Raw genomic sequence first — 15,491 nt, forward strand, 5'->3', positions numbered from 1 at the left:
GTTCATTCCAAGTCTCAGAGTAGAATAGATTTTACTGTGGGTTGCAGCCCCCCAAAGTTTAAAAGTCCCTGGTCTACTAAAGAACCAACCAAAACACTGAAGACATGTTATTGAAACTGAAGGAAGTGAGAGGTGGTTAAAGAAATTTGCATTATTATGGATGCTCAACGAGCCCTGTGTTCCTCCTGTAAGGGCTGCAGGTGGGGCACCCATTCTCCTGACCTTAGAGGGGGAGACGTGGTTGGGGGTGCTCTCAGGAAAGGTCGGCAGAAACTGCCAAGATTCACCAGCACTCTGACTCAAATTTGTACACAAATCAAAGACTGAAATCTTAATGTGTTGTAATCAAGAGCAAAAGAAAATGTAAAAGGAACATGTAAAACCAGGGGGTTTTCTAGACAACTCCATCTGCAACTTCTCCAGCCCATAAAAGCAAAGCCCAGAGGACGTGTCCCATGGCAGTGGGGTCCAGCCGAAGTTTGGAAATCAACCAGCTTCTTCAGTCAGTTCATCAGATGTTACGGCTTAAAGCGCAACAGGACACACGCCCCGTCCCTGTGGACAGGTGGACGCCCCATGCATCTGGCTTTGGGAAGATGTGGCCAAGCCTAGAGTTACTGGCAGTAAAAGGTGAGCACGTTTTCTTGGTTTCCTCGGATCAGGACGACTGGGGGTCTGAGGTCCTGGGACAGCGTCTCCAGCCAGGCCATGTAGAGCGAGCTCGGGCACTCCCCCTTCCTCCCAACGGGCAAGGTGCTGTGGGGCAGGAGGAAGCCGCAGATGGGAAATTACCAAGGGGCCTTCCCCACACAGCCCAGCTCATGGTGTGCTTTCTGAACAGCATCTCCTTTACTGAGCCCTTCAGACCTCCTCCTTCCCAGCCACCCTAAGAATGACCAGCTGCCTCCTTAAAAGCATGACTTAAAATGTACCTTCAGCCACAAATCATTTCTGAACAAAGCCATGACCTGTAAGGCCCCCATGATCTGGTCCCCACCAGCCTCCACAACTCACCTCCTGGCACCCTTACACTCCTACAGCCACAGGGGCTTCCTTTCCACTCTTGAAAAAAAGGGCAAGCTTGCTCCTGCCCCAGGGACTTGGCATGTGATGTCCTTCCCACCCAGAAGGCAGTGCCCCCAGCTCTTCACCTGATTGGCTCCTTCAATCCCTCCAGTCTTGGCTCCAGTGCACCTCCTTCTCTGATCACCCTCTTCAATCCCATCTTCCCATTTCTATCACATCACCCTGTTTCACTGTCTTCGTAGCACTTCACCCTCTCAAATCCTCTTTTCATTTATTTGTTTGTGGTCTGTCTCTCCCACTGGAATGTATATTCACTCACGCATAGACTGGGTCTGTCTTATTTACCACCCTGTCCCCGTGCCTAGAACACAGTCTGACACAACGAGGTCATATCATCCCATCAGGCCACTCGGATCATGCCAGCCTTGCCTCCTCCAGCCACACACCTGCCTGAGCCACAACCTGGTGTGTTCACGCATTTCAGCTATGTCCTGGTCCTGCCCCTGGCCCTGTTTGTAAGGCCCCAGGGGCAGGACTCCTCTGTCGCCTGGGGAGGGCCTCTTGTCCAGACTGCAATGCTGTGCAAATAACAACCTGTCCTGGGAATGCTGTTCAGCCACATTTTCATGGCTATTTTGGGAAGTGATCGGGAAGTGACTTTTCCACCATCTTGAGACTCCCAAGATGTGCAGTGATGACCGCAGCTGCCCAATTCTTGGCTCTTGGAGAAGGTAGGCCCATCGCACAGAACCAGCTGTCATTACATGAAGCTGGGGCACCAGCACCTTATGTGGGACTGCGCTTTGTTTTCCCAAGTACATCCACAGGTATTATTTCATCTGGCCATCAACGTCCCCACCCCTGGGGAAAAGCTGAGGGCATTGGGCAGAAAGGAAGATGCTTTGTGATGCTGGGCTTCAGAGCCCGGCTCTGGTGTCAGAGAAGCTGTAGGAGTCGCGGCTTGGCCACCTCTTCAGCTGTGTGGCTTTGACAAATGGCTCCCTGCCCCTGAATCTCGGTTTCCTTTTCCCCAAGGTGAGAACACACATACCTCCCTCATAGATGCCTTTGAGCCCTAAAGACCCACGAAGGGTCCGCACGATGCCCAGTACAGAGCAAGCGCTACATTTCGTCGGCAGTACCATCATCACCTGTTACTATTTACCAGCACGGGATGACCAAGTCAGTGAGTGGCAGAGCTAGGACTTGACCTGAGGTCCCGGGATCTTTCTACCCCAGTGGCCCCTGCTCACTGCACCCCCAACCTCTGCTGAGAAGGTGACTCAAGGTCATCCATAAACAGCTGTCTCTTATTTAAAATTCCATCCTCAAAGCTTCACTTGAAACAACCACTGTCTGCCCTTCAAAAGCAAGGTCCACAAGATTTGGGGAGGCTGGTAGGAACAAGGACATTCCATTAAGCTAGCGTCACCTTGGTTGGGCTGTGTTTGTGTTTGTCTGGTGCCTTTCCAGGGAAAAAGGAAGTAGGAATATTGAAACCAAACTTACCTGATGTAACAGTTACACCAAAGGCTGACAACGCCCTCTGGGAATTACTACATCATATTCAGGGACTGAATTCAGAAACTTCAAAGGCCACGAGGGGACTGGCAGCTGTGTTATCAGAGGCAAGGGACACCCATGGCTACTGCTGTGGCCTTTCAAGCCCCAGCGTGAAGTTCCCTCCCTGAACGAGCCCGTCCAACTGTCCAAAAACAGACTCCCTGTCACTCCCCCAACACCAGTCAATGACACTCTCTATTCCTGCTCACAGGATGTGTGTGCTTCAAGCTACTAATCTTCAGAAATAAAGCTGCTCCAGAACAAAGGAGCTTTTTGTTTGGAATTGCATCTCTTAGCCACACAAAAAAAGGGCAGCCTTGGATCTAACCTAGATGTAGAAAGATAACTGTGCTTCAGAGCTGGCATCTCAGGCTTCAAAACTCAGTCCCCACTAGCAGCTGTGAGATCCTGGCAGGTTGCCGAACTTCCTGGAGCCTGTTTCCTCATCTCCAAAGTGTGTGTGTATGGGTGGGGATGGGGGTAAAACAGAACCACTTCATAAAGTTTTGAAAATTAATAGGGCCCAATGCCTTGAGTGTCAATCAATAAAATGCAGTGTTGATTATCATTATTTTGATGATGACTGTTTGGCTTTAAGGAGGGAGTCTTTATAGAAAAAAGGTTTATAGACCCAAATGTTAGGCCACAAATTGGTTGTTAGTGTGGTCAAAGGTTGCTGGGCTGGTTACAAGGCTGGTTTATCAGCTGTGTAGTTTAAGCTGGGCTCAAACATGGGTCACTTATCAGATAAACTGCTGATTAGCAGATGGCAAACAAGCCAGTTGGCCTCAAACCTGCTTTAGAAAATGCTCCAAGTATGCTCCCCCAAATGCTGAAACGTGATTTTTGTCATTTAACCAAGGTTGGGAAAATTTTTTCTTCCATCGAATTTCTGGGGAATGCAGGTTCTTGAGCCTCACCCCAGACCCTGATTTGGAAGGAACTGAGGAATTTGACATTTTCCACAGTCCCCTGGGGGTTCTGATGAAGGTGACCCTCTGACTGAACTTTGGCTAGCCTCAGGGCTGAAGATCAGCAATGCAAAGATGCAGCTGCTCTGCCTTCCCAGTGGAGCTGGCTGGACAGCTGGGCCCCTTTGGGCACCAGCTGTAGCTGCCGCCACCAGATGGGACGCTGTGCACAGGCGTCTCCTCTAAGGTGACCGGACTCCAGATTATTTGTATCAGAGAACTCCACAAAGGCTGGTGGGTGGGGCATTGGTTTCCCCTATGAGGTCCAGGGGTTGGGGGAGTGGGAGAGGTGCCAGCAGGTGGTCACCTCCCAGGATGAAATTCCTCATCTTGTGGCTTGAGAGACTCATTTTAGTGGCAAATAAATTTAGAATCATAGCATGTTAGAGTGATGGAGAATCTTGGAAATAATTTAGTTTAACTCTTCTCTGTAATCAGGGAAACCAAGGCTCAGAGAAGGAGGGTTACCTGGCAAAGGTCACACAGTGGGCTAATGGCAGAGACAAAATGCAAACCTGTTTCTCTGAACAGAAGTGGCACTCCCACCCCCTGCCCCAGCTAGAACACACCAGGTGCCACACCCAGGGAAAGTCGGGAGCCATCCATCTTGCCCCAACCCAGTCCGCACCCAAGCTAACCTGGCCCCAGGAACATTCTCTGCAAGATACTGGCCAGAGGCTTAGAGATAAACCTGCTTTTCTTATATCACAGTCCCCACATCAAAGGAAACATGACACACTTTCTTTGCACACAAAAAATCATCTCCGTAAAACTCCCAGGAAGCATGCATTCAGGCAGAGCCAGCTTCGTTCTGTTGCCATACCACCTGCGCGCTCAGCCCCACACTGAGAAGGGGCCCTGGTTGGGTTTAACGCTCTGCTGTCACTATCTTGACATTCTTTTTTTTTTCCTTTTCTTTTCTTTCCCATCTTGACATTCCTAATCATTTTTGAACAAGGGGCCCCACATTTTCACTATGCTCCATCCCGGTTTCAGGATACAAACAGGTTCCACCGGCTTCTCAGCCACCGGCTGTCCTGCGGAATCCGCAGGTGACTTGCTCCAGGAAATGTCAGTTACTCCTCGTGGCAAAAGCCCCCACGTTCCCTCTGAACCAGGCCTCTCAGGTGGCCTGGCTGACCGTGTTCTGTCTCCTGGCCTCAGAGAGAGCAGGGCCACCGTGAGACTCTGTGCCACTGTCAGTTTTCGCCTCATCTTCCACTTACTCAGCCTCGGCCAATACCCACCAGTGGCAGCTCCTAACCAGACACAGGCGGCAGCAACGGAAGCCCGAGGGTCTGACAGGCACAGAGCCTGGAACAGCCGGGGCGGGGCGGGCCTCTGCTTCCACTGCCCAGACCTGGCACCAACATCAATGGGGATGGCTGATGGCCAAAGAGGGCTGGTGATTCCCAAACAACTAGGAATTGATTTTCTTCTGGAATGAGCTCAGTTCCCTTTGCCAAGCCAAGTTTGGCAGGAAAAAGCAGCAGATAAGGGAAAAGCAGCGGTGAGGGGCGTCCGTGAGGCCTGGGACACAGGGGGCCCTAGATCCCTGCCAGCTGGCATGCAGGAGAGGGGCAGACACAGCCCCGACCACGTGCTGAGACGCCACCTGGGCTGCGCTTATGGAAGCTTTGGGCCCTTCATTCTCACAGAGAAAAGCTCGGGGCCTCAGAGCTGACACCCTTGGCCTCATCGACAGGCTTCTCCTCCCACAGGGCACTACTTACATGATGACCAGACCGGCGTCTCGGGAGTAATCCAGCAGAATCTCGTTCAGCCTCACCTGCCGAAGGGACTGGGCGAGGAAAAGCCACGTGGTCACTGCCCACATCCTCAGAGCAGTCCCCACCAAGCCCAAGGGCCTCTTTGAACATCTCAAATTGGTGTGTTGGGTGTGTGGATAGATCCCCCTAAATGACTACAGACTCTCCCACCTCTGATAAGATCACTAAGTGCCAAGCTCACCCCCTGGAGAAGCCTCCCCTGGGTGTTTCCCTCTGGACCTTATCACTGTGACCGGCGGGATGGTGTGGGGAGGGGGCACCTCCTGGGGTGTCAGGGGAGCTGGGTTCCAATCTCCGCCCTGAGAGTTCCCAGCAGAGAGAAACTGAGTAGGCATCTCGCTCCCTGAGCTCCACTGTCCTCATCTGTGAAATGGGTACAATGATACCTCTCCTGGGGGAACTTGGGGTGGCCGGAGTGAGATAATCTATGCAAAAGCATCAAGCAGAGGGGAAGGCACTTGATAAGGTGGATCACTCCACCTCCCTCAACACAGTAGGCAAGAGCCGTGGACACGACACTTTACTCAGCATTTTCCAAGGAGATGAACTAATTTGTTCAGAAATGATTGACATTCAGGGTCTGAAGGTGGATGAATACTCCATCTGAGAGAAAGGAAAACTGACGGGAAGTGAGATCACCTAGATTAGAGAGTCCTGAGCACACACTGTCAACATTTTGGGTGGAATAAATCTTCATTGTGGGAACTGGCCTGTGAGGTGTAGGATGTTTAGCAGCAAGACGAGCCTCAACTCGCTAAGTGACAGCAATCCCACCCCTCAGTGGTGACAACCAAAAATGTCTCCAGAAGTTGCCAAATGTCCTCTGAGGGGCTACACTGCTGCCCAGGGGAGAACCACTGACCCGGAGCACACAGGTCCCCAGGCCCCACCTTAAAATGGCCATGGCAGCCCCCACTCTCCGTTAGCCCTCCTTAGGGTCCTAAAGATGCCATCTGGGAAGGGGGTAGGGTCTACAGCTAAGGGGAGAAGGGAGAAGGTCAGCCAGCTTTGTTGGCCCACGGGACAAACTCTACCTTGACCTTCACCACTTGCCTTATGAATCCCTTCCTGCAGGCATGGAGGAACAGAGGAGGAGAGGGAGAAGGACTCCAGGCAGTCCACCGCCATGGCCGGGGGTGACTCAAAGTGGGCAGGGGGACCAGGCTCCCAAACCAAGGATGGCTCGGAGATCAACCACTGGGTCACTCGTCAGCGCGAGCATCTATGGCTTGAGGATACATCAGAGGCTTGGGGTGGGGGTGGGGCGAGTAGAATTTAGGGTCAAGGGGAGGGGGTTAAGGAAGCTCAGGATAGATGGGGCCCAGGCCTTGACCCAGGGGACCACCTTGACCCATACCCCAACCCAGCAAGGCCCTTTTCTCTCCCGCACCTTGATTCGATTCTTGTTAATCTCCTCATCTGAGATCTTCCAGGGGCAGTCCTGCCTCATCTCGGTGACAGTGGCCTCATCCTTGAAGCCATCATTCAGGCGGAAGGGCGCAATCATGTCCTCAAACCGCTTGATGCTGGAGACAGAGAGAGCGGGTGAGACCACATGGCACTTCCAGGAGAACCAGGTCCTCGGGGAAGATGGAAGTGGGAGCCACAGGGATATATTTCAGGCTGAAACCCTTTCTGATGCTGCTGTTTACATCAGCGCAGCTTCCATGTTGAATGTGGCACTGACAGTTGAGTCTGACTTTCAACAAAACTTCACAGGTTGTCCACAGCAACCAACTTGGGATCTACCTCCACCCACCTGGCCGTCCCCCAGGTATTTACTGAGCACAATCCTGTGCCAGGCTCTGTGCTACACAACAGTGTACAAACCAGAAGACGTCCCCCATCCTCACAGAGTTCACAGTCTGCTGGACAACAAATGGTCCTGGGTTCAATCCCCAGTGCCGCCATTAAATAAATAAATAAGTAAGCAAACAAAAGAAACCTAATTACCTCCCACCCCCCAAAATAAAGGAAGAATCTAGACTAGACTGTAAAAAAAATAAATGAATGAGTAAATAAATACATAAAAAAGAAAGTATTATGAAGACACAAACTAAGTACTGGAATGGTGAATAACGGGCAGGGAAGGCCTCCTTGGACCCAAAGGAAGCCCATCCTTCCAAAGCCAGCTATGCACAAGGCAGTGAGTGCTAGAGCAAACAAAACTGAAGGTGCAAAGGCCCTGAGGCAGAAGAACGTTTGGATTGTTGAGGAGCAGCAAAGGAGCCTATGCAGGCAGAGAAAGGAGGGTGCAGGGGAGAGTGGAGGAGGCGAGGACAGACAGGTAGGCCTTTGTGATATGCCCTGAGCAAGACAGGAACCTGTTGGAGGGGTTTCTGTGTGATCTGACTTACATTAGTAAAGATAGAAATTTGGACTGGTCAGCATTCAGATGAAGCCATCTGAAGCCATGTGGACAGATGAGCTCACTTGAGGACAGAGTAAAGAGCAGAGGATCCAGGGCTGAATCCCAAGCAGGTGAATAGGTATAAGTCAGGTAAAGGAGGAAGAGCCAGTGAAGGAAACAAAGAAGGACCACTGAGGTAGGAGGAAACCAGGAGAGGGCAGTGTCTTGGAAGCCAAAAGAAGAACCGTTTCAAGAAGGATCACTGTGTCCAATGGAGCTGAGAGGCAGAGAAAGATAAGGACAGAAGTGGGCTCTGCAGATTTGGTGCAGGGGTCACGGCCGACGCTGGTAAGAGTGATTTCAGTGGAGCAGTAAGAGTGATTTCAGTGGAGCAGTAAGAGTGATTTCAGTGGAGCAGTAAGCGGGGAGCTGGACTGGATTGAGCTGGAGGACGAGGGCTGGGGAGGCCACAGAGAGTACAGCATCACTTAGAGAAGGTTGGCTGTGCAAGGGAGGAGAGAAGTGGTCCAGGAGTGGAGGCAGATGTGGGGGCTAAGGAGGGGTTTAAAGGTAAGAAGAGTGGGATGGGGTCCGCATGTTGGCTCGTGCTGCCCTCTCTCTTGGAAGGTCTTCCCCCATCTCTGTTCATGGCCTTTCTCAAGGTTCTGCTCCTCCACCAACAGAGACGACCCTGTTCTCTTTTGCATTCTGGTCCATCTCTACAGCATTTGATGGCTCCTAACATGCTCTCACCTGCATTTAAGCAGGGATAAACCCTGCAGGGCAGGGCTGCAATGTCTGCCCCTGATGCTCCAAGCACAGCCCCGAGTAAACAGTAGGAGTCAGTATCTCCATCACTATGAAATAACTCCTTTCTGTTTGATCTCCTTCGCTCTCCAGGTAATGGGAGATATGAGGGAGAAGTCAGGGCTAAAGAGGTCAAGAAGGACCTTGCTTTACTGAGAAGACAGAGTCCTGGAAAACCTCATGTAGACAGATCTACATATAGCAATCTTATTGTAAATGTCTTCTTTTAAGAATACGAAATTGAATCACTAGGAAAGTAAATCACACCTTCTAGCCCCACAAATGAGCCCTGTGACAAATTCACACAGGGGTTTGCTTCAAGTCTGCTCACTTGCCATTGCATGGACAGGCAGGGGGAGTGGTTGCCCAGACCATTCAACATCTTCCTCCCTCCGAGCGCCAGTGTGTTAGTATAACATCAAGGGCTGCAGCTGCCATGCTTCTGCCTCAGGGCCTTTGCACTGTCTTTTCTGTTTGCTCTGGCACCGCTCAGCCCTGTGGAGGGGATGTGCCTCTGTCCTGGCCCCTGCAAAATGAGCTGCCCCTGAGCCATGTATTTCAGGGTGTATGATTCTGCCACTGCTGGCCACGGCCAACTAGATCAAAGGTAGCCAAGAAACAGGCCTTCCAGTGACCTTTAACTTGGTCTGGCATGACCGGAGGAGCTGAGCCAGTCACAGTCCCTTTTTCAGGCACTTAAATTAGGCAATGCCTCAAGAAGGAAGAAGGCAGTTTGCAGCAGAGTTAGGACTTCAAGGAAAGGTCAAGATGCAGGGAGAGCTCAGAAGCCAGCAACAGGCAGAAGCCACAAACCCGGCATTTACTGACCGTTGACTCTGGGCTGGGTGCTGTGTTAAGGACGTTACATGGATTGCCTCTAAGACAGTGGTTCTCAGAATAGGGTGCCCGGACCAGCACTGGAGAGCTTGTTGTCAATGCAGGTTCTCAGGTCTTACCCTAGACCTACTGAATCAGGATCGTGGGAATAGGATCCCAAGCTGTGTTGATGCTGATGCTTGAGAACCACTGCTTTATGAAAGCACTCCAGGTTTGGAGGAAATTTAGAAAATCAACATAGGTAAAATCAGCCTTTCCTGAGGAGGAAGCAGTCAGGGCTTGTGAAGCATAAAGCCAGAGACTCCCTCAGCCCCCAGCTCTGTGGGCTGGGTGGGGGTTCCTGGCAGATGAAACACCGGCCTCTGCTCAAGAGGCAGAACAGCCACGATCTGCACCAGTTGAGCCTCAGAAACACTCGGTCTGTGCAAAGCATGAATGTCAACATTCATCACCTCCAGCCCAGGTGTGTTTCCGGCAAAGACCAGAGCTCTGATATGCAAAGGACCAGCAGGTGGGGTGAGGGACGAAACACAAGCAAAAATTAACAGCTGCAAACTCTTCCACTTTCTTTCCATGCTTAGGTGGGAGTGGGCAGGACAGGGCTCTTGCCGTTGACTCTTCAGAGAGGAAGGGCCGACCAGCAGAGGGGTCTGCAGGGCACAACCCCCAATACAGAAAACTCACTGCTCAGCCCGCGGCTTCTGGTTGATGTCAGGAAGGACGTGAACTTCGTGGAATCCCAGCCGGAACTTGCTCAGCAGAGAAATGATTCTGGAAGATGGAGGGGTTTTTTTTTTTTAATGTATTTATTCATTCAATTAATCTTTATTGAACATCTGCGGAGGAGACAGCAGCGAGCAAAACAAACCCTGCCCTCGAGGAGTTTAAATTCTAACCTGGGAGGGGAATAGACAATAAATGAATATTGATAGAGTAGGTCAGATGATGACAAGTGACATGGGAAAAGAATTGTTCTAAGTGTCTGGTGGCCATCTCTGGACTAGCGCAACTCGCATTTTAATATCTGCATACCTGCTGGGGACTTTGTTACAAAGCAGATTCTGATTCAGCTGGCCTGGGCTGGGTCCCAGGATTCTGCATTTCTAACAAGTTCCCAGGTGATGTGAGGCTGCAGGTTCACGGGCCACACTTTGAGAAGTAAGGGTCTAAGGGATGGGAGGGGAACTACAGGAAATTCCTCAGGGTGGCTGAGGAAACAGACAACACACATGAACTAAGTACATAATCAGGAGCAGCAAGCCAGACAGCCCAAAATGTGCATCCACAGGGAGGAGACGCCAACTGTGGTTTGCGGCAGTCAGGGAAGGCTTCACAGTGGAGGTGGCAATCTGGCTGGATGGTGAATGGTGTGTAAGACTATGACAGGCCAAAGAGGGTGGACATGGGTGTCCACATTCAAATAACCCAAGGAGCCTTCTAAACAATATACTTGCCTCAGTCCTGGCCCACCCATTGCATCAGAATCCCTGGGAAGGACACGGCTTTAATGATGCCCCAGGACTAGTTGGTGGGGAGTGAGCTGGAGGAGACAAGCCTGAAGGACCAGGCTGGGGCCCAGCCATCAAGCCATTGCTGATCCCTGAACTTGGGAGTGGAATTAGGAAAGCAGAGCTGTGGGCAGATGTCTTGGTATGCAGCATGGGGGTGGCAAGCCTGAGCAGGGCCTGGGCAGGAGGCAGTGCAGGCCTGGCCTAGGGTCACGAGGAAGGCAGAGGATGTGGCCCAGCCAAGAGTCAGCTGGGAGGCTGAGGAGATTTCACAACCTTTGCTTGAAAGGCATCCCGTGACCCTGCAGTGCCGTGGCCTTGAACTAAACTAAATCTGCTGGGCCCAGCTTTCAATCAGAGCTGAAACAGGAAGCTGAGAGGGCACAGCAGCCTTCACATGTGTTTACTGTTTGGAGAGCCTGGAGAAGCAGATGCTGCGTTCCCCAGGCAACGCTGCCAGCATTGCTGAAAAGGGCCCTTCAGCGGGGCTAAGGACAATGAGATGGGATTGTTGGTCACCCTTAAATCACGCAGGGGTTGACTCAAAAGGGGCCATTGGAATGTGGCTCTGGCCTAGGACTAGGGTGGCAAAGGCCACAGGGTCCTGTCACTGTGGTGTCATGGTGGGCACTAAAGGGTGAGCAGGGTTTTCTCTCCAGCTAATTAATTGCATGATTAATTAATTATGGTAAGCTACCCACCCCATCCTTCCCAGCCCATCTGCACCCTCCAGTGGTCCTCCATCCTACAACCTTCGACCTCACTTGACCTTGCTCTGAAGCAGCAGGTGGCCCAAGTCTAGGCACACATGTGCCACCTGCCCGACTCTGGCCACTTCCACACCCATGTAACTGCCTTACTATTTACTTCCTTCTCAGCTTAAATCAGCACACATTCTTACTTAGATACATCTTGAAAGGAACTGTCTTATCACAGTTTAAACAGAAAACCAGCATCTCTTGCCAGAAAGATGTGACCAATAAAGCCAAATCGGTAGTGGGGGTGGCGGGTATAGATCTGTGGTAGAGCCCATGGTTAGCATGCATGAGACCCTGGGTTCAAAACTCCATTAAAAAAAAAAAGTCAGTAAACCAATGTCACTAAATTCTGGTCGGATGCCAGGCCTGCCCTCTCTTGTTTAGGCAGTGAGATGAGCATAAGTTCCCAAGCAGAGAATCAGCCACCGAATTGGAGTTAAAAGTCACTCCTGGTCACTAAAGCCACCTCTGGTCTCACCAGGGACAGCACCCCAAACTTGGGGGGACATTGCCCTGAAGGTTTCTAAGCTCTACGTCATTTCTGAGAAGGAAGGCCCTTCTCTAGCCTTCATTTCACATAGGTTTCTCTCCTTGAGATGTGTGGTTTTGAGCTTTAACAGCCCTCCCTGTCATGACTGGGACGAGTGCACGTGCATCTTATTCAAGGGGGACCGGGCACCAGAACAACTTCTGAAAAGGAGAGAAACCTGTTCTGGCCCAGAGCTCCCTCACCACTGCTGTGACCTGAGAGAGGTGAGCCCTAGGGCAGTGGAGGGGAGCGTGGGGGCAGGTGGGCACACTGGGGAAATGCTGGGATGGCGCTAGTCCCATGTGACCAGCCTTTGAGCTCCCACTTACGCCTTTCTCTCCTGGTCCATCCTGTTGATCTGGCCTCCCACGAACACGCGGATCTTGCATTTGCTCCATCTCTTCTTGCGACCGAGGAGATACGGGATGAGGAGGGTGAGGCCTGGCAAGGAGGGTCCCAGGAGTCAAGAGAAAAATGCTTTCAGGATACAGCCCTCTCTGGGTTCCCGCTCCACTCTGCCACTAGCAAATGCCTTCCCCTCTCTGGACCTCAGTTTACCCACCTCTATAATGAGTGTGCCAGACTAAACCAGAGTGACATAGGGGCTCTGTAGCCTGGGGTTTATTTGACCTGCATGATGCTTTTAAATAAGTGATCTGGTATTTAATGACTGGGGGACTTCACATGGAAATCTAGATTGCTGTCACTGCTCACTGTGCAACCCAAAAATGACTTCACCACTCTGTGCCTCAGTTTCCTTACTTGTAAAGGGGATTAATAACAGTTCCTACCTCGGGATTGCATTAGGTTAACCCATATAAACACTTAAGGTCAAGCATATAGTAAGTGCTCAATCTATATTATCTCTATTAATAGGCTATATCCCACTGGAGCAGAACATTTTCAGTCTAGGACCCTATCCAGGTGGGAATGATAAGGTTGAGAGTCATAAGTTTTTTTAAAAAACTGGGAGAGGTGTTTTTCTTGAGGAGGTGAATGTCCTCCAGCTTTCCTGTGTACCAGCCCATCTCTCATTTACGTCCTGTGCCTGTGACCCTGAAAGCCTTTCCAGTGTGAAGGTTCCATCTCATGTTGACCTCAGATGCTCCTAAAAAGCCCTCCATTTTATAGTTGAAAAGCAGGGGTACAGCCAGGCTCCCTTGAGCCCAGTGATGGGCCCGGGGTCCCCTATTCCCCTTTGCTGGGCTCTGAGGTCCCACTGGAGGCCTTGCTAAGAGTGGTCAGGAAGGGCAACCAGAGAGCAGGGTCATGGAGGGAAGCTGGCCGGGGGTGGGGGTGGGAGGTTGGGGTGGGGTGGGGTGGGGGGTTGGGAGGGTGGGGGAGCCAGTGGCCCTGGCTGACCTCCATCATCGAACAGCCAGTAGATGTCAATGGTCTTCTTGCCCTGCTCTGATTGGAAGATGGTGCTGGCCTGCTCCTCCCACACCAGGGCCTCGGGATCCACTGCAGGAGCAGAGGGGCAGGTCACATCGGAGCAGAGCACATTTAAAAGCCTGAGTCTATCTGAAAACAGAATGAGCTGCCCTGGGAGGTGGTGGGCTGTCACCTGGGCTGTGCAAACAGTGGCTAGAAGCACCCTGCTGTGGGTGTGCACTGAGGGACTGGCCCGGAGCACCACCAACAGGCCCTCCTAATGCTGAGACTCCCAGGACATGCAGTGATGACAGGCGCCGCTCCCCTGCTCCCAGCTTCTCTCTCCTGGGATTCTGGTTGGCACTGGGGGGTGAGGGCCATTCTTTTAAAAACTCCTCTGTGCTCCTCACAAATGCACCCAGCTCCTGCACTCCCAGAGCATTGCTGCCCCCCCGCCCCCTCTTTTGAGTATGGCCAGAAGGGCCTTGGAGAGGGTGGGACTTGGGCCCCAGCACCCACTGGGTAGGGTCCTATGATGCCTGGACACTGAATTCTCCAGCAAGGCTGGCAATCTTTATGCTGCCCCTCCCCCCACCCCGCTCCCTGTTACCTAATCCCAAGGGGCTCAGGCACCACTGTCACAAGCAAAAACCTCCTGCCTTTGACCGAGTTTCCTGTAGCCCACCACTAGCTGCCCCCCACGTTGAGAGCACCCTGAGCCTCCAAGTGGGGTGGGACTGACATGTGCCAGAGACAGATGACCTGGCCCTGCCGGTGCTGGCTTCCTTGCCGTCCTCCGCTGGGTCAAATACAGGGTTAACTGCAAAAGAGGGCGGGCTTTGTTCCCTGGCTCTCCTGCCTGGGGCTCTTCCTGGGGGCCTCCCTTACCCTAGGGAGAAAAATCCTGACTCCTCCGCTTCCACTGGTCTGGCCCCTGCCTATCTTCATGCTCCACCCCACCAGCTTCCTCTGCTGCTCAGACAGGCCACCCTCCTCCCCCGGTGGTGGGTGGGGTGGTGGGTGGTCCCTGAGCTGGGAGCACTCTTTCCCCAGCCCTCCCCTTCTAGCAGTCAGCCCCCTCCTCAGAGAAGCCCTCCTGCCCACATGCCGTGTTGGCTTCCTCAGGATACCTCAGCTGTCACTGCCTGAAATGACTCTTGGGTCCACGCGTTTCCCCCCAGAATGTCAGCTCCCCATGGACAGACTGTTTTGTTCCCTGCTGCACCCACAGCACCTAGAACAGCCTCTGTCAGGAGTGTGGTTGCTGCTGTGTGAACTCTGGTTGCATAAATGTTTGTTGAACTGCTGCTGGGTGCCAGGTATGCCCTTGGCCCTCCATGACCCAGATGAACAAGACTGAGGCTTGCCTGCAGGGTCCATAGCTCTCCGCTCCCTCTGCACAAGCCCCCTGTTTGTCTTCAAATATGTTATTTCTTTTGCACCTCTGAAAATTACTAATTCAGACACGTAAAACACATCCCTACTCAGTGCCCCAAACATGGTCTTGGAGACCAAAATGCCCAGTTTTCAAGGTTCTTCTGTGTGTGTTTTCATACTCCGGTGTCTTTTTTTTTTTTTTTTTTTGAGAGTTACGTTTTATTCAGCTGAAGGACTCGAGCTGGGATGACAGCCTCTCAGATCGCTCTGAGGAACTACTCCTCTGGTGTCTTAATGTGGCCCTGTCTTGCCCCTCTTTTCCTTTTTCCTGTCTGTCTTTATCCCACCTGGTTACAAAAGTACTCGTGATTTGGGGAACTCTGAGTTCTAGTCCCGGTTGGCTCTCAGCTAGAAGCGGACTCGGCTTCAACAGGTCACGTTCCCTTTCTGGACCTCAGTTTCTCCCTTTAGAAATCTGATGAGTTCTACAGGATCATAAAAAGCTGACTTTCTGGGAGTCTGTGACCTTTTATTCCTTACTAATTTCCCCCTCTCTTTCATCCACAACTTAAAAAAGAACTGGGTTCTAGAACTTGCTGGG

The 15,491-nt window shown here is 51.9% G+C and overlaps 1 protein-coding gene across 5 annotated transcripts in view; it reads right to left on the reverse strand.

Annotated features, from left to right (window-relative positions):
* Positions 1-324: 324 nt before the first annotated feature.
* Positions 325-15,491, reverse strand: part of SLC12A3 (solute carrier family 12 member 3) — a 33,832-nt gene continuing 18,665 nt past the window's right edge. For 2 of the 5 annotated variants that reach the window (XM_010996088.3, XM_031458402.2), the window contains exons 20-26: positions 14,256-14,333; positions 13,502-13,603; positions 12,469-12,580; positions 10,029-10,115; positions 6,741-6,876; positions 5,294-5,361; positions 325-756 (exon numbers count right to left, since the gene is read on the reverse strand). In XM_010996088.3, coding sequence (XP_010994390.2) covers positions 615-756; positions 5,294-5,361; positions 6,741-6,876; positions 10,029-10,115; positions 12,469-12,580; positions 13,502-13,603; positions 14,256-14,333 — 725 coding nt within the window. In that variant the 3' untranslated portion in view covers positions 325-614. The other 3 variants (XM_031458404.2, XM_031458403.2, XM_031458405.2) reach the window with 2 other exon arrangements.

This window comes from Camelus dromedarius, chromosome 9 (assembly GCF_036321535.1).
Source record: "Camelus dromedarius isolate mCamDro1 chromosome 9, mCamDro1.pat, whole genome shotgun sequence".
Taxonomy (NCBI): domain Eukaryota; kingdom Metazoa; phylum Chordata; class Mammalia; order Artiodactyla; family Camelidae; genus Camelus; species Camelus dromedarius.